At 36.9% G+C, this 24359-nt stretch overlaps 1 protein-coding gene and 1 long non-coding RNA gene across 2 annotated transcripts; one reads left to right on the top strand and one right to left on the bottom strand.

The window, feature by feature from the left end:
- Positions 1-161: 161 nt before the first annotated feature.
- Positions 162-22815, top strand: LOC135109316 (uncharacterized). Its single transcript, XR_010272657.1, has 2 exons — positions 162-264; positions 21238-22815. It is a non-coding gene; the product is annotated as an uncharacterized LOC135109316 (long non-coding RNA).
- Positions 6257-23772, bottom strand: LOC135109308 (male-enhanced antigen 1-like). Its single transcript, XM_064020641.1, has 5 exons — positions 23635-23772; positions 18429-18507; positions 17966-18167; positions 13395-13565; positions 6257-7324 (listed from the first exon to the last, which is right to left on the bottom strand). Exons 2-5 carry the CDS (start codon positions 18497-18499, stop codon positions 7091-7093), a joined length of 678 nt encoding a protein of 225 aa, XP_063876711.1. The 5' UTR covers positions 18500-18507; positions 23635-23772; the 3' UTR covers positions 6257-7090.
- Positions 23773-24359: the final 587 nt, after the last annotated feature.

Below are 24359 nucleotides of genomic sequence, written 5' to 3'. Positions count from 1 at the left end.
AAAATATGGAGAAGAGTCTTGGCGGGCGCCTGTAGCAGATCGGCTGACAGGGCGAAGTAAGCGGTAGAGATGGAGTGGGAGGAGCCGGCCGTGTGTGTGGGAGGAGCTAGCGGTGGTGGCCACACCCAGGCGACTCGCGAGGACACCACTCTCTCCCTGCTGTTACACACAGGCTTGTGGCGCCTCCATTGTCCTGTCAGGAGGTAACGGGGAGGATGTGAGTTCTCTCAAGTGGTATACCCATATTCCACAACTTCAGACATGGTGAGACAGTGCGGCCATGTTGTAGTGATCATTGGTGGTGGCTGATCCTGCCGGACAGTTGTTCCTTTGCCGTGTTTGCCGCGGTGTACACCTGAGGGTGTTGTCAGTGCTCTTCAGCGTAGCTTGGCTGAAGGTCTTGGTGGTGTGCACAAGGGGATCTCATCCACCTATTAAAAGTTTTGCGTGTGCATTTACCAGTTTTGCAATCTATGTATTTATAGTGACGTACAGACCTTCAAGGTGCCTGCGTAGACTGTATCGTATGGTCAAGGATTACAGCGGTTCGATGAAGATGTGGTAATTCCTACACACAACTGTCGTCGAGTCATTGTGGTCACGGGAACAATGCGAATACTTGTTGCATGGCAAGGTCTGCAGGGCTGGTTGGCCTTAACCTTTCCGCCGCCTTTGGGACTACATTAGGATGCCACGTCAGCTTCAGAAGCCTTTTCTTTTCTTTTTCTTCTTTTATGCTAATCGTACGAACGTGTGTGTGTGTGTGTGTGTGTGTGTGTGTGTGTGTGTGTGTGGTATGCTGCGGCAAATTTACCGTGAGGATATTAGCAATATTTTGGGAAGGTTTATAAATGATGTGAATTACCCGACGCCTTTCAAGGAACAGTGCTCCGTGGAGCAGTACGGATTTTTTTTCCACTTGAGTGATTACCTTAGTTGTACCTTTACGTATACTTCGTTAATTAGATTACCCAAGGCTCACTCACATGTCTGAAACGGAGACACATATTAGCTTTAAAATAACAATGAGGAGAGCATGCTAGGTGGAAGTGTGGACTCACGTCCACTAATGACGGAATGAAATGTGACTGCTTGCATGACGCTGAGTTAAGCCTTTGCGGGGCGGGACGGATGACGCAGGGACTGTGGCATTACAGGTGTTTCACCATCCAGGAAGGCACCCTGGCTGTGACGCATCTCGTGCACCTGTCAAAAAATAGGGTGACTGTGTGCCCTGAAGATCATTGTGACGCATAAATCATACTAGTAAGAATCGGTTAATGATTTTAGCGAATCCACAGGAAAGGTAAATGGAGATAAGATTCCAGAAATAGGTATGCTGTGATGGATGCGCAAAATGACTATAAAAAAAAAAAATTGGGAGAAAGAAAACATATGAAGCAGCAGAATTAGTAAAAGTACAAGAAGAATGTGTGCATAGTAGCTTGTGTGGACATGTTACGATAAGTGGAATGCGTCGGTATGAGTGGTGAATAAAGAGCTGGAGGGAGGGAAGAGGAAGAGGAGGAAAAGAAGGAAAGGGAATGTAACAAAATTTTGACGTGTGAGAAGACTGGAGGAAGAGGAGACGGTGTTTGGTGGAGGAAAGCGGTAGTGGTTGGTATGAAACAACAATCCTTAAAAAAAAAAAAAAAAAAAGGTGGCTTGCAAAGGAAGGTGAGTTTTCGCATCGGGCATTGGTAACGCCGTGACTCCTCACTGAGTGATGCGTGTCCCATAAAGTGTCCGCATTTCCTTAAAAGGGCGGGGACTGGTACTAGAAACCCTACCTCAAGTATATGTTGATGAATGTCTGCAAAGGCCATGCTGGACTTGACCGAGAACTTTGCTGGATTATCCTTGGATGATTGTCGTTCGCTCCTTGGTTCTAGTTGTGGTATCTATCATTGATAGTCTCCAGAATTTTGATCGATTTAAAAAGGGAAGATGCCGCTACGAAAATGTTAACTCGAATGGCAGGATGAAATAATAGTGACAGAATAACAAAAATGTGGACAGGTAAAGCAGTAAAAGTTGCAAAGGACCGCAAGACATTGAAAGAGGATTAAAACTTGGATGAAAGGAAGTATGACCAAAGACCACCCATCAAGCTACAAGTATGAGATCTGCACCACACCCCAATGTTCACTTGTGTTTTTAACGCGCCAGAAGACTGTTCAAGGAGTGGCTTGTAGATGCTGGCGCAGTGCATGAAAAAACTGACAGCTAATATATGATATATATATTTGTGTGTGCACGAAAAGGAATGCACCGACACTTATAAGTCATTGGTCACCAGAAAAAAAAAAAAAAAAAAAAGTCCGGCGAGCTGGGCAGTCGTGGAAGGTATAGTGGAGCTGTGGGTGGAACCATTACAGATAAATGATGATGACAATAGTAGTAATAATAACAATGGTGATAATGGTATAATAATAATAATAATAATAATAATAATAATAATAAATTATAATATTTTCTTCAGTAAAAGTTATTGATTAGAAGGAAATTTTTCATGAAGCATGTGTTACTAGTACTTTATTTGTCCTGAGCCTAAGTTTGGTCAGCCCGGCACTGGTGGTTCAGGTTGCTCCGCGTCCCTGTACGTACTTCGGCCGCAAAGACAACACTGGGTACAAACAACAGAAAGCAAATGGAAAGTATTATTAGGTGATTCATTTTATTCATTTCCCAAATATAAGGCATTAAAGGCACCGATGATAAACAAAACTACGAAACCAATTATCAAGCCTAGCAAAAGTATTGGTAGCATTAGTATTAGTAGTGTATATAGTAGTGATAGTAGTGGAAGTACAAGTGGTGGAAGTAGTAGTAGTAGTAGTAGTAGTAGTAGTAGTAGTAGTAGTAGTTGTTGTTGTTGTTGTTGGTGGTGGTGGTGGTGGTATTGCAGCAGGAGTAGCAGTAGTAGTAGTTAATAGTAGTAAAAGTAGTAGTATACTACCGCTGCTACTGTTGTTGTTTCTGCTGCTACTACTACTACTACTACTACTATTTCTATTGTTGCTGCTATTGCTATTACTACTACTATTATAATTATTAAAAACTTTCACTTTACGACTAACATCGCCTTTTCCTTCTCTTTTCTATATTTTCACACGATGTGTCAGAGTTAACCAATATATTTGGGTCTCAAAATCAATGTGTGGCATCGTTCGTTGGAAAGGTGCTCTAAATGAGATGAGAAAAATAGGACTGAGATTTGAGTTGATTGCAGAGATCACTGTAACGAGTACTTCTCATGGTGACTTAAAAAACAAAAACGTAACAGGTAACCATTTATTTATTTTATTTATTTATTTATTTATTTTTCACAGTTCCCTACACAAACAAGTCTCACATGTCAGCAAAATTGTATTAAGTAATGACTGACCTTGTTCTTGTATTTTTTATTTAAATTCGTCACCTTCAGATATTGCCATAGCCAGACTGTGCATTGAAACGCTTTGAGTTTTTCTTTTTTTATTTTTCATCACGAATATTTTCAAAGGCCTCAAGAGGTTTACTGTTCGGGCTTACATGGATGTTTCTCTCAATGGTGACGCAGGCGTCTTGCTAAACCATCATTGTAGTGTACGAAAAGCTGATGTTTTTCTTTATGATTCTAATCATGCTTTAACAAGGCGTCTCCATTACCAACTGGAAAATGTTTATTTTTGTGGATGCTTTTTACCGTTGGTGATGCAGGCGCCTTGCTAAACCATCATTAAAATCATATGTATATAAAAAAGAAAAATCCTCTACAGATTGTTGAAAATTAGTCGAGAAAAAGCTAAATAAATTGTATGGGAAATGCGGAGTTCCCGAAGAGTCTAGTGATTTTCCTAATAACTCTGGGATTAGTATTTCCTCACTTGAAATTAACGCATTCAAATACCAGCCTTCTTAATTTGTTGCACTTTACTTCTCTCTGATTAATTCCATATCCTTTTATATCATGTGTTTTTTTTCCTACTACCACAATTGTGTTATTGCTACATCTATTTTAATATTTAATCTATTCAGTTGCTTTGAATATATTGTAGCGGTGCCATATGACCGTGATGTTGCGACGCATTTCCTTTATTTATTTATATATATATTTTTATTATATCAACCAATTAATCAATCCCAATAACCTCCAGCACCTCACTTACCAACGTGCGCCATTCAGTCTTTGTGATCATGTGCATTTTTTCTTGAGGACAGCTTTTCCATTAACTCATTGACTAATAATGACTATATGAATTATTGTAGTAAATCAAGGTCCTACAGAACTCATTCATATGACTACAAACAATAAAGAAAATACTGAAATACTCGATTATCCTTTTCTACTGTCAGTGTAGTCTTTCAAAATTATTCCCTAAATTTACAAAAAAAGTTTTATTAAGCTGAGAAGCCATAGCAAAGGGTTAATTTATAATGTATTCAATCTTTCCTCTGCTTCAGACTCTTCAAAATTTTCCGTCTTTCCTATTCTTCTCACATATTAACGTGATCTGTTCCCTCTAACAGTTAACGTTTCAATTTCACGTCAATACATTAATTATCAAGCACCCAGTGTTTCATATATGTTCTTTCCTTACTGATTTGTAACCAACGTCTCAAAGGATGTTATTCTCGACTATTTTTAACAGATTGCATTGTTAGTTATCGGCCTTTTAAGGGTGTTTTCACGTTTCTAGTACCACATTATCAGTGGGAAGCACACCCTTGAGAACCAGAATTTATATGGCCTTTTAAAAATAGTCTAAATGAGAGCCTGCAGCATTTCAAAATAAAAAGTAAAGGCATACTGTAAATACAGATCCGAAAAAGCACATTTCCTGTTGTTCAGCACCACAAAATGAAAATGGACACACAAATGACTTCATGGCCAAGTCACAAAAACAGTAATTCAGCCGTAACTTTGCCATAATCTCGTGTGTGGAGTGGTGCCGCCTGTGGCTTGAGTCCCTTCAAAAATTTTCTCAGACCCCTCACTGGTTTTGAAGCAAATCTCTCTCTCTCTCTCTCTCTCTCTCTCTCTCTCTCAATATTTATGAATTTATATTAATTATGATTATGTATATACAACACGTATACACTTGTCTGCCATTTCTATTTAGATTGTCACTGATTCGGCTCACTTATAGCTCATTCAGTTCTTGTTACCATTGCCTGATGTGAACCATTGGGAGCAAAAACTGGTGATACAAACCATAATGTACTATTTAACACAAGGGCAGGGTTGCCTTAAATATTGATATGAGAAAGCCTTTACGTTCATTGTTGGCAGCTCTTGACATACATTGTTATGAATATACCGCAATAGATATCTCATTTGAAATTGAATAAAATAAATAAATTTAAAAAAGGCAACTGATAGGAAATACTTGACATGGGTTTCCTTAGAGTACTGAAAAAAATATTACACACACTTGTAATGCACACTTTTTAAAATTTCATACATCTGAAAACTGAACAGTTAATCATGTAGTATTGAGATATATACCGGATTTGCCAGTGCATTAGAAGCACTTTTTATTGAGATATATACCGGATTTGCCAGTGCATTAGAAGCACTTTTTTTTCCTTGAAAAACTATCTTATAATTACCGTGCGTGTAATGCGGCCGTTAATAGGAATAATGTAAGCCTAGGCCTGTAGGTGTGAAGATGAACCAGTAGTACACTAAGCATAAATATTGTTACTAGTAATATTACTACTAATTAAATTTTCTCTCTCTCTCTCTCTCTCTCTCTCTCTCTCTCTCTCTCCCGCCTCCCCTCCCCTTCATCCGTACCTCTCTCTCTCTCTCTCTCTCTCTGTGGCCTCTGCAGACCAATCAACATTGTCGTCCTAGCTAAGGACCCTTTCACCTTTGCTCACCACAAGCTCAAAGGTGAATTAATTCAGATGGAGGCATTTGCCTTTAACAAAAAGTATTCTAATAAGTCACTGCTGTTTTGCAGTAAAGAAATGTCATTAGTCCTTTCTATCCATCTCTTTATATATTGGTCAGTTGTGGCACCTTTTAGCTATGCAAACAAAACCATGTTCATACATACATTACAACAGTACAATGAATTGTAGTTACTAATATTCATGAGATTGGAATTTTTATTTTCAAAAATGTAATTTTATTGCTATTTCTTATTATACACACACATATGCTGCTTTCCCTCATATACTCATTCATAGGGCAGAGGACATACTACAGAAATCACTTAAATACTGCCTGTGGTACCACAGCTGTCATCATCCAAACCTCCAAGACTAAGGGAGACACATTTTATTATAGGTTCAGACACAGAAAATAATTAAACTGTGACAGACCATCAGTTGCCATACATGTACTCTGAAAATTCATATTTTGAGAAATTAAAGAGCAAGGCATGCATAATGTTGACAAAGCTCAAAATAGCAACTATGAAATTTAAGGACTTTTAAAGTAACTGTAGTTGTCTGTGGTATATCCATTTGTTTTAACTGTTGCAGATTTCTAATATTGATTTAAAAAGAAACCCAATACACTGAAAGGAGCAACAATATTTTCTTTTCTATTTATCACTGCAGTATATGTACATATTAAAGATATATATAGCTTACATGGAGATCAATAAATTATTCTTTGTCTACAGTTAAACAAATGTGAAAAATGTAGTGAAGAAAGTACAAAAGTAAACAAGAAAACGCTATATTCACCAACCTCAAAACTTGAAATCTGTTATGCTGTGTGTATCTTACTTGATCACTGAATGTAATATTTAGATGAGGTCAGTTTTGAAAAACAGGTTTACATGTGTAAGGAACACTAATATTCTCTCTTCTCAGTTCACATCTATATATAAAAGCAAATTCTTAAGTTTGTGCACACAATCCCATTACTCACTTGTGTTACACAATGTGAGGAAAAAAATTGTGATGCCTCAGACTTGTTCACATCATTCCAAAAGAGGGAAACTCAGGAATGAGGCACACATCACACCATATATACCAGATTCTTAACACAGTTGAGTATGGAGAAAATCCTGCATCTCAATTCCAGTACAGGATCACCTCCCTGAACACTAATAGGAAAATTACAAGCAGATGTTCCAGTGAAATGCAGTTACTGGCTGCCTTGTCGAGCTAACAGATTAGAAACTTGGCTTTTCCATTCTTCATCTGACAGATTTTGGGCCCAGGGAGGAATGGCTGACTCAGGGAGAGTGAAGGAAGCCATGGCAGATTTTATTTGCTCCACCTTGCCACAGTCGAGCTGCAGGCGGTCAGGTGCAGGAGGATCCGAGTTCCACACCACAGCTATCTCCTTCGCCACTTCTGCCTCCCACTTCTGTGCTGACTAGAGGATAGTGACAAAAAACTTAAGTATTCATTTAGTACTTTACCAATTGCAGAAATACCAAAACAATAAACATTCTTGCTCTAATTTTGTAAAATTTTAAGGAGCATACTGAACTTAAGCTTTAAGATTTAACAGCATTAACATAAAACTGAGGAGATTATTAGCAGAGGAGCGTATCCATCACTTAAACCACTTTCCAAGTTATATTCATTTACATGTCTACCTTAATTTCAGCCATTCAAGATTTAAGGGTAACACTGAGGCAATATGTTTCTGGCATAGAAGCCAGAAACAAGGCAAATAGGGTACTAGGATTCATTTTTAGGAGTGTTAAAAGTAGAAGGCCGGAAGTAATATTAAAGTTATACTTGGCGCTGGTCAGACCTCATCTAGACTACGCTGTGCAGTTCTGGTCCCCACATTACAGGAAAGATATAGGTCTATTAGAATCAGTACAGAGGAGAATGACTAAAAGGATACAGGGGATGAGGAGTATTCCTTACGAAGCGAGGTTGAAGCGGTTAAATTTACATTCTCTAGAGAGACGTAGGTTAAGAGGGGACCTGATAGAAGTCTTTAAGTGGTATAAGGGTTATAACAAGGGAGATGTAAGCAAAATTCTTAGGATCAGCAACCAGGGTAGAACAAGAAATAACGGGTTCAAGCTTGAAAAATTTAGGTTTAGGAAGGAGATAGGAAAAAATTGGTTCTCAAATAGAGTGGTAGATGAGTGGAACGGACTCAGTAATCATGTAGTTAGTGCTAGGACACTAGAGAGCTTTAAGAGAAGATTAGACAAGTTTATGGATGGGGATAACAGATGGAAATAGGTAGGAGTGTTTCATACAGGGACTGCCATGTGTAAGCCTGGTCGCTTCTTGCAGCTTCCCTTATTTCTTATGTTCTTATGTTCAATTTCAGCCGTTCAAGATTTAAGGGAAATAATGAGGCAGTCTGGCAGTGGTTGAAAATCCTATTATTCAACTGAATAGACTACCTGCAAGTTGTACTGAATGCCAACTGGCCAGCAAGGCAATAAGTACTGGCACAGCAGTGAACAAGATGAAAGAATACTTGTGTGAGTGGGTGAGGGCAAGATTAGTGTGTAGTATGGAAGTGATCTGATGTGGAAAACATGCAGAGGACCAAATGAGGAGGAGGAAAAAAAAACAAGTAGGTGAATAACTGCATGAAGATTGGTTGTATGAATCTATGAGGATGGGGTGTTGTAAAATTTGGGGATGCTTGCAAGGAACAGAATGACTGAAATTTTTAACTCAGCAGGAATGACTGACACAATTGAGAGGTGATGTGCATGCGTATGACAGTGGATGTGATGATCTATAAGGATGCAAGTCTTTACAAAAATAAAGAGAATTTAAAAGTTTTTTTGATAGATATAAGAAAGTGCCAGGATTTAAGATGTTTTAACTGTAAATTAAATGTAGGGGACTAATATGACAAGTCAAAGTGAAAATGCTTATGGTCTAAATGACAGCTGAGGGAGAACAGTATAAAGTATGGTGGTGCATTGAAGAAGACTGTTGGAGAGTGAGTGATAATTATAGGAGAAATTAATGCATGTTTTAGTATGCCAGACCAAATAAATAAAATTTGTAAAATGGTAGTCAGAATTTGCAAATGATGTAGATATGGAAAACACGAATGAGACCATACGAATGAGACCTCAGCAGGAGGACGTGTGACCTGGAGTGCACGAAAAAATACATTTTAGTGAATGGGAGAATGCATGAGATTGTCTCATAAGTAACATAAGGGAAGACCGAGTGACTGACACTGTGTCCAAACATAATATGCTTGTGATACGAATGCATGTTATAGTCAGTGAATGCTGATCTTGCATCACAGTGGTACATCATACACAGAGAGCACATTTTACTGAAAACCTCTCAACAAGCATAAAAAATTAGCAGGGACAAATTGACTTATTGGCATCTCAGTTGCATTTCTCCTACTCACTCACCCATAGCAACAATGACCAGTGCTAATTACCAGTTTCAATATTCATTATGTCTTTGGTGATGTGTAACCAGCTTTTTCTTGGGTTGAAACACATTATGTTCTGTTAATTTAGTGGTGTTTGTAGTGATGAATGTGAGGCAGAGAAATCATGGTCAGATCTTCACATGTCAGACTTGAATGGTGTTAATATTACAAACCATGTGAACTAAAAGATGCAAAGCTTCCAGAATTTGCCAGAAGAGGGGCAGTGAAGCATTATCTTTTCACAGCCATGGTTACATCCCCACTGCTTCCCTTCAGCTGTCTTACCATAAAAGTTGGATTAGAGTCCACCTGCAAGCCATGGGATAAAGATAGAGATGCCACCACTGTGGTTGTGAGAAGACAGTTCCTCCCCGTCACAAATTTTTATAAGAGGTTCTGGAAGTTTTTCGTTTTTTAAATACACATATTTTGCTACATCGACACCATTCAAGACTGTCATGTAAAGATCTATGATGTCATCATGCTTGTATGCCTCACACTCATCACTACAAACACCACAGAACATTATGCATTTCACCATGAGAACAGAGCCAATCACGTGTCACCAAAGACACAATGAACACTGACACTGATAACCTGTTTAATACTGGTCATTGGGTGTGAGTGAGAAGGAGAAATGCACTTATGCTAATAAGTATCTTGTCAATTTTTCCCTGCCCATATTTTATGCTTGCTTAGAGGCCTTAAGTAAACCGTGCTTCCTGAGTATCTCATGTGTCGATACGACACAAGATCAGCATTCACAGACTATATGTGGAAGAAATTAATGTAAAGAAATGGAAGTGGGTGGTGCCTGAATGACAGAAGAGAATGAAAGCATACAGTTGGTGCCAAGAAAGATGACAAAATTCTCAGTTAGTGTGAGCATTGGTGCACCATTCAAATAGTTTGATTGTGTTGCATGGAAAGTGGAGCAATGGTAACATGAATTGACAACTCAAGACAGATGGTAGCCTTGGGCACACTCACACATTGAAGGTTTTAGCATAGATTTGACATTTATGTGATAAAGAGATTTTTTCATGTTTACATTCCCAAGTTAACTTCCACAAGTTAGTGCTGTGTATCTTTCCATATCACCATATAATGGCTACTAAATCCTCTATCACTAGTGACAAAATACCATCTGTGTTTGCCTTGTGCCAAGGAATAAAAATATTCATAAAACAATTAATATTATTGGAATTAGAGAGTGAACTGTGTACTGGTGGGTCAAAAGGTCCAGAGATAGTGGCCACACTGTCCATCCCAGCACATGAGGTGAGGCCTGGATAAGGTAAGAAAGTTGCTCAGCAAACCTTGAACATTTTGAAATATATAGAATGTAACCCTGACCTAACAGGAAAGGAATGGAAAGAAAAGAATCCCTGTGTTTTTTTAAGGTGGGTCTCTGAAATTTTTATGGTATTCTCAACTCACCAGTGCACAGTTTTCTCACTAATTACAGTAGGTACTTGTTGTTTCTTGAATATTTTCATTACTCAGCACAAGGCAACCATAGATGTTATTTTGTCACCAGTGATAGGTAGTTTAGTAGCCACTGGTGGGTGACATGGAAAGATATGTAACAGTTGTAACTTGTGTAAGTCAACTTGGGAATGCATGCACAAAAAACAAGATCTTATCACTTAACTGTCAAGTGGACCCAAGGCCACAGTCTGTTTTGAGTTGCCAGGTCAGATATTATCAGTGCTCCATCCTCCCATGGAACTGGATCAAGCTACTTGTAGTTGAATGGTGCCTAGACACTCACACCACCTGAGAATTTTGTTACCTTTTTTGGTGTCAACTGTGTGACAGAATAAAGTGACAAGTGCTAGTTAGATTTAGAAGAAAATGGTTTGGTTGGTAATTAATATAATGATTATTATATTATTATATAATTAATATAATGATTATTATATGTATTTTTGTTGATACCAGAGCTTAATATATATATATATATATATATATATATATATATATATACCAATTATATAATATATAGAGAGTAATGGTGGGGAGTTCCTAAGCTTTCTGTCACCACACAGCACCACTGTACTGACCTACTGGCCTGAAAAGAGCTCCTAATTATCATGAATTAACTGCTTTGGTGCTAGATGCTCTTTGTCAAAGTATCAGAACACAATAAGTGATGTAGTCAATAAACTTCACAGCAAAAATTTGACATGTGGAAAAATAACCATAGTTCTTTTCACTTCAAAATTCAGCAATATTTTTCATTTTGCAACATAAAATTTTCCCTTATTTAAAAGAAAATCTGTCCATTCTTAAACATTTAAGTTATTCTTAAATCTTAGAGACGTACCAAGTTTTAGCACATTAGTATGTCTTTTGGTGTAAAGCTTGTGTAATCCACTATACATGAAATATGCATTATTAGGCAAGTGAGACCAGACACAGTCCTCACTCCAAGATGAGCTCCGAGCTGTTATTGTCTACATTTGTACAGCACTGCGACAGTTACTGCACCTGTGTCTGTCCCCTGATCTTTGCTGTCCCTGGTGTACTGAAAGTGGATATTGCATCCAAATAACCTAATTTTTAAGGCAGCTCTTGAACCTTGCCTCCTCGCCACCAACTCGAGTGTAGTCAGGTGTCAGCAGAAACAAACCCATCTTTACCCAAGATCTTCTTATGTCCTGAATCTTAAATAACCAAATTGTTTTCAGCTTTTTTGACAAAAGATGTACTGACATATTAAAAATGAGTATGTTTCTAAGACTTTAACATAGTTAAACATTTTTAAAGAAAGACAAGACTTATTTTGTGCTATATTTTTTCATATAAGAGAAATACTTTGCTATGTTGCAAGGTGTAGAATGGCTTGGTTTTTCAGGAAAATACAACAGTTATGGGTATATCCTACACTTCTGCTACAGTTTTCAGGAATATACAACAGTTATGGTTACCTACTACACTTTTGCTACAGAGTTTATCAACAACATCAATCATGTGTCCTGACAACTTGACAGAAACCTTCCAATGTAATCAGGGACTCTTTTCAGCCCAACAGCCCAGGTGTCCCATGTGCTAGCTAGCTCTGACTTAGGCGGGAGTTACCGTATATCTCCATGTGATACTGACAGTAGGTAAATGTGACCCCTACTTGTCAAACCAGCGCAAAACTCAGGTTAATAATGTGCGAAACTCAGGATGGTAAGAATATAGAACTAGGTGTAAAACTCAGGAGGGTACTGTATATATTTGTTGTGTTATCTCAAATCTGGTAGTGAAAATGTGCTCATTTTGATGTTTTTTTTTTAATTGTGATTTTTTAAATATTGTTTTCTGGTTCCCTGGAACCAATTAATTTTTTCCGTAGGTTCTTCATTCGCCATAACGCACATTTGCCATAACAAACACTACATTGGCAAAAATCAGTTTAGTTGTTGCATACCCTACTGTGTATATATATATATATATATATATATATATATATATATATATATATATATATATATATATATATATATCTTTTTGTTAACTTTCAAGTCATTCTAACATATGACATACATATATGTATTTTGTATCTACAGTTGTGGAAGTAAGAACGAGTGTGACCATAAGCCAGGCACCATGTCCTTTTAAGTCCAATCACATTATTTGTATAAGTATTTTATTAATGCTGACTGGATATTCCAAAACTGTATACCTTAAAAATGCCTAAATCAAGAGGTGAATGTATATTGGTAAACTTGAAAGCCCAATAAAGTGAGAAATGTCTGGAGTCTCTTATTTTCTGTCTCAAAAGTTATTAAAATATATTATATGTTATGATATAAATTGGTATGCATTAATATTATTTAATATGTGAATTTATTTGGCTTATATTTAGTAATTCAGGCTCAACTATCCACCAACTTAATATTATTAATCACTTTTGTTTATGGTTATCCTATTTTTGTCAAAAGTGTATACTGTAATCAATAATTTAGATAAATACTTAAAAAAAAAACTTATCTTTTCCACATTCTTAATTTTTCTGATAACATTTTGAATCCTAAGATTGTTCAAAATTTGCTCAATAATTTCTTACCTCTCCTGCAAGAGGCAAGACATCTCTTTTTCCATCATCTTCCTGAGTGCCTGCAGCTTCAGCTCCTTCATCTTCATCAGCAGGAATGGTGTGGGCCCCGTGGGTGGCCAAGGCAGACATGAGGCCTGAAAGGGAGCTATAGTCTATGCCATTCTCCTGGTCCTCATCATCCTGTTGAGAATGAAAAAAGGCTGAGTGAAAATTAACCTCAATGACAATAATTTCTAGACTATTGGTTTGAAGCCCTTGAGTGTCTGTGTTCACCACATGGCAATAAAGGCAACTCATGGGATTGGAAGTAGAGGTCAAAGGACCTTAATATTTGAAAAAAGATGAAAAAAAAAAAGGGGTGATCCTACTCCCTTATTTCCTAACCTCTAGTTAGAAGGCCTCCCAGAAATATTTCCATAAGAATACATGACGATGTTACTCAACGGTCAAAGATAAATTGTAAAAGTGTGTGTGTGTGTGTGTGTGTGTGTGTGTGTGTGTGTGTGTGTTTACCTAGTTGTATTGTACAGGCCCTGAGCTAAAGCTCATTTGTCTTCTCCATATCTGCAGTTATCCAATTTCTCTTTAAATTTGCTCACAGTAACAGCTATAACCACCACCTCACTTAAATTATTCCAGAGATCACTGCTTCGATACAGAAACCTATATTTCTTAACGTCACTGAGGCATTTACTTTTTTTTTTTTGTATATCCTCTTGTACATTTTGTTCCCTCATCCATATGTATCTCCAAAACTTATGTCTACCTTTTCCATACGATTGTTATCAAGTCTTCCCTTTCCCTTCTCCCTTGCAATGTTATTAATCTAATTTCTTCCAGTCGCTCTTTCATAAGTCTTTTTTTTTTTTTTTTTCAATTGTTACCATTTTTGTTGCTGTCCTCTGTATTCCTTCCAATTTCCTTATATCCTTTTTCCTGTGTGGAGACCATACAACTGCAGTGTATTCCAACTTGAGGCATATCATGGTTGTAATTATTTTTTTCATTATATTCATGTCCATGTAGGTAAAAGCCACTATAGTTACTTAAAGTCACTATATTATATATATATATATATATATAATCATCCCCAAGTCCTTTTCTTTATTTCTTATCATTATCATATCTTTGCCATTTTATAGTTCCATGTAGGTTTCCTTGTACTTTTTTTTTTTATAGTTCCATGTAGGTTTCCTTGTACTTTTTTTTTTATAGTTCCATGTAGGTCTCCTTGTACTTTTTCTTATTTCCAACACATGACATTTCTTAGGATTAAATTTAAGTTTCCACTTTAGACTACAACCATAAATTTTATCCAAACATCTCGGTAGCTCCTTCAAATCCTCCTGGCTCGTTATAAATAACTTTTAACAACTTTGCATCATCAGCAAAACACATTGATGTAGCTATTTAATCCTTTCTGTATATCATTTATGTAAATCTGAAACATAATTGATACTACTACAAATCCTTGTGTTGCTCCACTTGTTACCTCACTCCAGCTTGAAGTATTATAATTATCTATGATTATTGTCCTCATTTGTCTGTCCTTCAAATAGCCTTGCATCCAACTTCATGTTTTGCCTATTAAACCTCCTATATTTTCCAGTTTCCATAGAAGGTTCATGTGTGAACCCTGTCAAATGTTTTTTTTTATATCCAGATATACAACATCCACCCATCCATCTCTTTCTTGCACCCCATCAATCACCCTGATATAAAAGCTCTGCAGATTTGTAGCACACAATCTTTACTGCCTAAAATTTAAATTGTTTATCTGTAATTACTTAATTTTCTCCTAAATACTGCACCCATTTGTTTTTTTATTACAATTTTGCAGAGTTTATCTATGACACTAGTTAATGATACTGGCCTGTAGTTTTTAGTGAATCCATTTTGTCACCTTTATAGACAGGCATTATATTAGCTCTTTTCCATTCTATAGGCACTCTTCCTTCTTTCAATTAACTATTTAACACATTCCAGATTTGCTCCACTAGTTGGTCTCCACATTCTTTCAATACCCATCCTAACACACCATCTGGTCCCATTGTTTTTCTAGCATCTAAATAACTCAACAGCTTGTAAATTTCATACTTTCCACCTTAATTTCATGTAACCCTTCATTTGACACTTCATCTGTAGGCACTACAAAATCTGCTTCCTTTTCAAATATGGATTTAAAACTCATAATTTTGCTTATCTCCTCATCATCTTCATATGTCCTTCTGCCTCCTTTTAACTTAACAATACTCTTTCATTTTACCATTTATATAGCTATAGAAAAGCTTAGGTTTCTCTTTATATTTCTTCACTATATCCTTATCAAAGTCCCTTTCTTCTTCTTTTGTTATCCTAAGATGTGTGTGTGTGTGTGTGTGTGTGTGTGTGTGTGTGTGTGTGTGTGTGTGTGTGTGTGTGTGTGTGTGTGTGTGTGCGAGTGTGTGCGTGTGTGCGTGCGTGCGTGTGTGCGTGCGTGTGTGCATGCGTGCGTGTGTGCGTGCGTGCATGCGTGCGTGTGTGCGTGCGTGCATGTGCGCGCGCCTGCCTTGTTGTCCTTTTGTAAGGGCTGCCAGCCAAGTATGCACAGCATAATGAAGAAGTTTTGTTGGCAAATAGCTGTTCTAAGCAATGACATACTCTACTTTTATATGGAGAAAGGGTGAAGCATATAATAAGCCAAGAAATAAAATGTTTGATTATGTAGCTGCAAAAGACATTGTAGAAGTAATGGAACTGATGCGAAGGTATTCAGTCATGTTCTGAGTACAACTGGAGTAGTAAATTGAAGCCTGGTTAAGAATCTTGGCAGTGAAAAATAATAAAGGAGTACACCCATATTATGATTCAAGAAATGAATTATGTAACTTTAGTATTGAGTAATCAGAAAATAAATCTAAGGACTGTAGAGCAAGTGACAGGCATATATATATATATATATATATATATATATATATATATATATATATATATATATATATATATATATATATATATATATATATATATATATATATATATATATATATATATATATATATATATATAATATAGAAAGAGAGAGAGAGAGAGAGAGAGAGAGAGAGAGAGAGAGAGAGAGAGAGAGAGAGAGAGAGAGAGAGAGAGAGAGAGAGAGAGAGAGAGAGAGAGAGAGATGCAGTTAGATCAAAGAACTGAATAAAATAATATGTGATGATCATTCTGATTACTGTTCTGTACTTCTGACTATGTAAATAACATTTGGAAAAGATTTTTTTTAAATACAGTAAACTGTGATTGAAGAAAGTAAAAGGAAAGGAATTCTAAATTCTTGAAGTTGAATATAGCTGGCAAAAAATTTTACAGCAGAAGGAAGTACAAAAAATTAATTGAACTCAGATATATGAAAGAATAATTCTAAAACATCTTGTCCTGTGTTACAAGCACAGATAATCACTAAAATGATATAAACTATATTCCACTGTCATGTCCTTGACCTCCATCATTACAACCAGACATACCAATCATTTTGAGGGGACTAGTTATGAAAACAGCATTTCATCACCAGTGTGGCAAGAGATTTGAAAACTTTGTAGGTGAGTCCACACGAAGAAAGAAACAGATGGCACACTGGAGGAAAAAAATACCAATGATGGAAGAAAGTTATGATATAATGATGTGAAGTAATATAATGGACTGAATAGCTTGATGAATTACTAACAAGATGAACATAAAAAAAAAAAAAAAAAAAAAAGCTGAGGCACTGCACAAATGAGGATGGTGGAGAAATGTGTAAATAAGATGACACGGAAAGGCTAAATATGACTCCACATACAAGGAGTGATAAAGGGTAAGGCATATATGTGATGCCAGCTGGAATGCTGCAATAGAGGACAAAAATGACAACTTGCAAAGTTTGAGTTGAGAGAAGGAACGCAATTCTCCCTTGATAAAATTCTGATCAGAACCATCTCTACATTATAAAACAACTAACAGAAAAAGTTATGGGAAATGTTGGCATGACATAGGTTACCTATATTTCCTAAAAATTAATGTTTGCATGTAAATATTATTTTATTGTATTTTTTTGTATTCTATTTTCATAATGATACTAAGTTGTCTTGCTATATTTCCCATTATTTTGTATGCTGAAATACCAGTACATCATAAAACCTAAATTAAATTAATTACCCACTTGAAAATATTAGATCAAAAGAAATTCATGGGCATCAAAGTTGATAACTTGAAAGTAGTTGGCACATCTGTGCCATCATATATCATAAAGTTAAGCCATATGTTTCTCAATTAATCACTCATTAATACAAAATTTGGCACCTCATTGAGAAAGAAAGTTGAAGGTACAAGTTTTCCAGGAATACACAGTGGTTTTGAGCTTGAAAGACAAGGGATAAATGTCAAGATATAGAAGTTCCCGTACTTTCATTGAATTTTAAATACATAGTCCCAATATAATTAGAGACACAAACGTGAAATAATAGAGAAAAAAATAGCACACGTACTCTTAAATACAAGAGCAGATAAGTGAAATTCTACTGATGTACTTGTCTAAAGTTGGGCATATTCATAATTTAAATACATACTGCTTCAAAATCCTGAGGTAAGGGTTGATAACCTGGAGGAGCATTCCCTGGGTCACTTGGGTCTAGCTCTTCATCACTTGAAGATGGAAGCACAGGACCAGGAGGCAGGCCACCTGGGGAAGTTAAGTCCTCATCCTCCTCCACCCCACCTGGTCCCTGGCGGCCTCCATGCATGGGTTCAGGTACAGGTGACATCCTGTGTCTGGGTACAAGTTCATGTGACATCCTGTGTCTAGATACAAGTTCATGAAGATATTTTGGATGGTAATGGTAATGAATACATGCGTAGGGGAAACTTCCATTCTTGCTCAGAACATCACTGTGTAACAATATTTTAACTTTTTTGTCTTTGGTCAGTGAATGTTATTTCCTAATTGCTTTTATCTAGAAATCAAAGAAAATGACAATTATTCCCCTTGAACTTTTTTTTTTCTGATATGGGCAGCGATGTTTTGAAACTAACCTGCCATTATATATCCAGACCTTATGTCTGTCATCCACTATGCCAGTGCCACACTGCTCTGAGCTCCTCATACCCACTCCTCCAAAGAGAGAGCAGCAGTTTTTAGAAAGGGAAAACAGTTCAGAAGATGAAGTCATTAATTCAGATTTCTGAGGTGCAGCTGAGGAGAGAAACCCTTACTACCCTAACCAAAATGACGTCAAAGATCTGATCAGAGACCTTAGTCTCACAAAGTCCAATGCCGAGTTTCGACTTAGAAACTCAAGCAGTGGAATTTATTAGAAGTGAAAATATCAGGTCAGAGAAAGTGTCACCAGCATTTTTCAAGCTCTTTTACTTGTCAAGATGAACTTTGTTTTTGCCACAATGTGACCGATCTGTTTGAAGCAACTGGAATCGCCAGTAACCCAAACGAGTGGTGCCTCTTCATTGAAAGCTCAAGCAGGAGCCTCAAAGCAATGCTACTTCATAACATGGACATGTATCCATCTCTTCCCTTCGCTCATTCTATCCAGCTCAAAGAGGAATACAATAGTGTTAGATGCCTTGAAATATGAAGAGTATGGTTGGGAGGTTATTGGAGACTTCAAAATGATGGCCTTCTTGATAGGTCTCCAAGGCAGCTTTACCAAGTTTCCTTGTTATCTTTACATTTGGGACAGCAGGGACACAGTGGCACACTACCAATTAGGCTTTTTTTTTTTTTTGGTGGGTTTTTAATAACAAACCTGTAAATTTTCCTTGGAGTCTCCTAGGCACAGAATAAACAATGGCAACAGTATCAAGACTGACATTATATCCACCAGGAGCTTTTGAAAAGGTGTTCATTTATTTCAGGAGTATATACTTGAAACTTTCATAAAACTTCCTTTGGAGCATCATGAACTTAGAATGACCGATAACACCACATTTACCTCAGGCTTTCCATCCAGCAGCAGGTCCCAAATCTAAAAGGAGTCCACTAACACTAACAAGGATCCTCTTTTATTCAGAGTTATGCTATGTCTTAGCTTCTGGAGTGTAATACAGTGACCCACAAGACTATCCCTTTTCACTATGGGCTGATAGGGCTAAGATTGTGAATGATGTGAAGCTTTGTCTGGGCCACTCCATGTGGGGCTGTCAGCCTGGTATATAGATTGATAGATAGATGAACACGAGATTGAAACATTGCAAAATACCTTCTTTAGAGCCTTATAAATTAATGCCAACAATTTATTTTTGGTTTTTCTTCTGGAAAACCAAAAATCAAAGAAAGTTTCTCAGCACTATCAACTGTCAGATGTCACCACTCACCAAGTTTTGCCACGTGCCATTCAGTTTAAATTTATGGCATTAATCGTGATGAGTAATTTGTCATGAATTATGCTTTGCTGAAGGGTCTATAGGATTCATGAAGAAAAATTCTATGACATGCACTGAAATCTACCAGACATTTGCAGCAGTCATGGAAAAATTATTGTTTTCAGAGTTTCTTGTCTCTGAAGGAATGACTGAAGATGAGAACTCATTACAATGGGGAGTTTTCGGAACTAAACCGCTAGATGTCATTGCTACTCATCTAACTGTAGGAAAGAGAACTAAAATATTGTTGTAGTAAATCCCAGGTAAGTAAAGATGCATAGAACATTGATCATCATGATATTATTGAAATGATGTATCGACTTTTCAATATCCAGTATGGATAATATTGAGAGAATGTGGTCAAATTAATTATTTTTTTGTGTGATTATCAAGTAAATTGCTAGCATTTTCTTAAATAAAGCATATTATAAGTATAAAAACTATTGATTTGGACAATGAAAAAAATAAAAAATCACACTACTATATAGTATGACACAACCTACTCAGTAACATTGTGATATATGGCTCTAGTTTTTTTTGTGGGGATTTTAGCATCCTTCTCACGAAGCGAGCGACAAGGCAAAGTAATCGAGAACCAAAACAAACATCTCTCAGGCAATCCTGCTGCTGCTGTAGTGTCCAGTTATCATAATCCATTGCTTAGGGCATAGTGCAGATGGGCACCGTAGCAACATTCAACTTCTTGTCCAACAACGTGCTTCTTAAGTTCAACCAGCGCGGCCGAGTCAGGTGTTTGTTTTGGTTAGAGATACAACATTACTATCACCAGGACACTCGAGTTGCCAATTTTTTTTATTAAAATTGCAGTTTCCATAAACTAGGAAGGAGATCTATGTAATTTGGACTTTTGACTGTCACAGACATGTTGCCTTTATGTTTACTGTCGTCTAGATTAAGACGTTTTCAATCAAGAGTGTATTCATTTGGAAATCTTAAGATGACCAAATAAATCTAAATGCCAATTCACTAGATAATCAACTTATATACATTTGTTCATGAAAATAGTTTGATTTTACTTGTGTTACTACTTAGAAGGGATTACGTAGAAAAATATATTATACAAGCCCATTGCATCTTCATGTAAATAGAATAACATTGTAGGTATATCTGATATTGCATGTATGTGAGAGAAGAGTTTGTGTCTGTGCTGCCAGCTGGTGACAACCACTAGTTTTGAAAACTCACCATTGATGGCAGAATTAGCAAGCTATGACTGTCCAGCAATGTCAAGCACAGGAGCATGATGTTCACATTCAGAATATGCACTACAAATACAAAAGTTTCCTCCATGAAACAACATAAGAGAAGAGAGGCAGTATTGGTGCTTAATGGGCCACTTATATCTACCTGATGAACAGGGTTTATTGTGCTTTGCAGCATGCAGTATGGATTAATGATGTTAACAGTTATCACTATTGAGTGATGGTGTGTTCTTTACTTTCAGCAGCTCAAATTATGCATGGTGGAGAAGTTTGTTGCTTTAAAAACAGCACAGGTTCAATCCAAATGCCAAGGACATTCTGAAAGGTGGTGCATTTTCAATCCAGAGAACAAAGAGGAATTACAGCAGGTCTGTGGTGGATTTGTGTTTTGAAGAGACAATGAACCAAGATACTGCATCACCAATGAAAGGGATAACACCCTTCTGAAACTCAGAAAGTGCATTCAGGAGATGGGCAGTGATCCTCATACAGCGAGGCATGGCTGTCGCTGAACTCAGAGAGGTTGTTAACCTCTTCAAAACATCAAGCTAAGCCAACTCAACTCTTGAAAATTAAACAAGACAGCAAGGATATCAGCACTCATAAAATGCACATACAATCCTTTTTTCCAGTGCCTCTAGCTCAGGACTCTATAAACTGTCCTCAGGAAAGGCAGCACAAGATGCCACACAGAAATTTTTTCTCTAGAAGGAAAAAAGCAATTGAGTGCAATTTGAAGCTGTACACTCAGATGGAAAAGTAAATGTAAGAATATATGATAAGTGACAGATAACAAATATTAATAAGTGATATCATGAACAAAAAATAATCTATGAATAAATTACAGTGGCAGACTTAGCAATTATACAGGAAAGCAACACCATCTTGTTAACATAACTTTATACAAATGTAACGTGGTATTTTATGATGGGGTATTAACTTGTACTAGTCTTCCTTGAAAATCTCATTCCCCACCCCACTCTTCTTGGTAGTTCAAATCATGCAAGCTGTGGGTGTTTGTGTTAGTGAACAAGTGTAACCCACTCAGATGAGAGTAATTTATGAAAATAGAAGCAAAATCAGGTACAGGAGGATTTAGGATAGGTGAATTAGGTTCTGGGGATGATAAGATGGATCCAGTAATGTTAAGTAGTACAGGAAAAGGACTAGTCAATTCTGTGGTGTCAGCTTTCCATGGAAGGATACACAATGTATAGATGTATCTGTTATGTGTCACAGCATTCCTTCTGGCTACATCACATGGAGTAAGCATACCTATGCTCCCCTGCTCCAGGTCCAACTCCTTTGATACCCTGTACAGTAGTGCCTTCCCCTGCCCCCCCAAACCTCCTAGCAGATATGGTGGGTATAAACAGAACATAAACCCAGTGGCAATGCAGCAACAGGTTACCAGACTGGAGTGAGTGACAACCCCATCTCCATACAGGTGTGTACTCTAGTTGGTGGCAATGAGTAGTGGTGACGAGAGGCTGATGGACCAGACGGCCTGAGCAAACACAAGGGAGCCTGGTTCATAAGTAGCAGTAGCTACCACCATGTCCTAGCCATGTCCATCTTGGTTGTCTGAGGACTCCTCCATCCATGACTATCCCATCTCACAAATAAGCCATAACAGGATTCCATAGGTTCCTGGTCACTACCCAGAATGAGAGGCTTATTAGGTAGGGAATCCTCCTTGGCCTGGTTATCTGTGTTAAGGCTTGCTACTCATTTTTGTCATTATTAATCTATTTATTTAATTATTGTTTTAAAAGTGATTACTTATTGTTATTTCCCCAAGTAAATTCTAGAAAGTGTTACCTAATGTTTCTTTTACCAATCCTCCTCCTCAATGGTAGAATCCAGTTGGGTGGCTTCGTCCGCAAGTCTGATTAGCAGATCTCTTTATATGCATATTTTGTTGGCTTGATCTTTGAGTGTAGGTCACCAGAGAGGTGAGTAAAAGGTTGGGTTTCTCAACTAGATTTAATACATGACCAGATTAGATTAACTGGCACATATTTTTGGTGCTAGCAGTGGTACAAATTGTGGTGCCAGCAAAGAAATGTTGATAATGATTAAATCTATGTATGAAGAGAAAAGGCTAAAAAGTTTTTATCTGTTCAAAGAGTTTATGCATTATCAACATCCATATAGTTATAATGAGAAGAAAATGTTGCACTGATGTCTCTGGAGAGTGTTTGAAATGATATGGAGCAAGAATAATAATTAGGCACAAGCACATCAACGTGTAATACATGTGTCATTGATTCTTTCCTTGTTCTGACTTTGTTTTGTCAGTGAACTGTACTAAGGAGAAAAGAAAGCTTGGGTTTTACGAAAATAGCCCTAGTCTACTCATTTCAAGTAACTATTTATTTTTGGGCAAAAATAAATACAATGTTTTTTCTTTATAACCCTGATCTACACGAGGGAAAGAGTAACAATGAAATTAATGAGCTGAGTTAGGATGAAAACGCTAATGTTATTTCAGTATTATCAAAATGCTTAGGTTCATACTTCATGCAGGAGTCATGAATGATAAAAGGAAACTATTGCATCGAAAAAAAAATATATATATATATATATACTACCTCAAAACTGCTACCTTTAAAATAGTCGTGTAATCACGGCTTTACCTAAGTATATGTCCGTGCCTCTGCTGCAGCCCTGTTTCAAGCCCTGTGAGGGGAATGTAGGGGTCTGGCTGGTTGGGAGATATGTCCCGCTGCCCTCAATGTCATCCTGCGTCAGGAGTTTGTTTATATCATCTTGATCTTCACTTCACTAAGTTAAGCCTTTATAACAGCAACTCATATCTATCTCTCTATCTATCTATCTATCTATCTATCTATCTATCTATCTATCTATATATATATATATATATATATATATATATATATATATATATATATATATATATATATATATATATATATATATATATATATATTTTGAGGGTAAATTAGGTTCGCGTACAATAAAATATAGTGCAGGGCTTGAAACAGGTACGTGTTCGAATATCTTTCTACGTAAACGTCAGTTAGTTCGAAAAGTGAAATAAAAAAAGAAAGTTTGTTCGATTTGCAACTATGTTCGAAAAGTGCTGGCTAGAATTATGTTCGAAAATATCCGCTCTGTATTGAATAACTTCGAAAATCCTTCGAAAGTACGAACTAATCCCTGATTTTTTAATAAAGTTCAAACTAAGTGCGAAAGTGCGCATGTTAATGCTCACAGCAAGGAAGAGATAGCCATGGATGGTACTTTTTCTGTTATATCATCTGTTTTTGAGCAGCACTTAACCATTATTGGGCGCTTTGGGGAAAACTTTTTATGTTCCGTCTTCATGACAAGCTGGCAA

This window comes from Scylla paramamosain, chromosome 2 (genome assembly GCF_035594125.1).
Source record: "Scylla paramamosain isolate STU-SP2022 chromosome 2, ASM3559412v1, whole genome shotgun sequence".
Classification (NCBI taxonomy): Eukaryota; Metazoa; Arthropoda; class Malacostraca; order Decapoda; family Portunidae; genus Scylla; species Scylla paramamosain.
Note: the sequence above shows the minus strand (reverse complement) of the source record. Positions and strands in the feature narration are given on the sequence as shown.

What these genes read in the sequence shown, in the direction of transcription:
- LOC135109308 (XM_064020641.1), bottom strand. Translation starts at nt 18,499, where the DNA reads ATGAGGAGCTCAGAGCAGTGTGGCACTGGCATAGTGGATGACAGACAT. An exon ending in GTCTGGATATATAATGGCAG is followed by an intron (nt 18,168 to 18,428) that starts GTTAGTTTCAAA and finishes ACTTGTACCCAG; the next exon opens with ACACAGGATGTCACCTGTAC. An exon ending in TACCTCAGGATTTTGAAGCA is followed by an intron (nt 13,566 to 17,965) that starts GTATGTATTTAA and finishes CATTCTCAACAG; the next exon opens with GATGATGAGGACCAGGAGAA.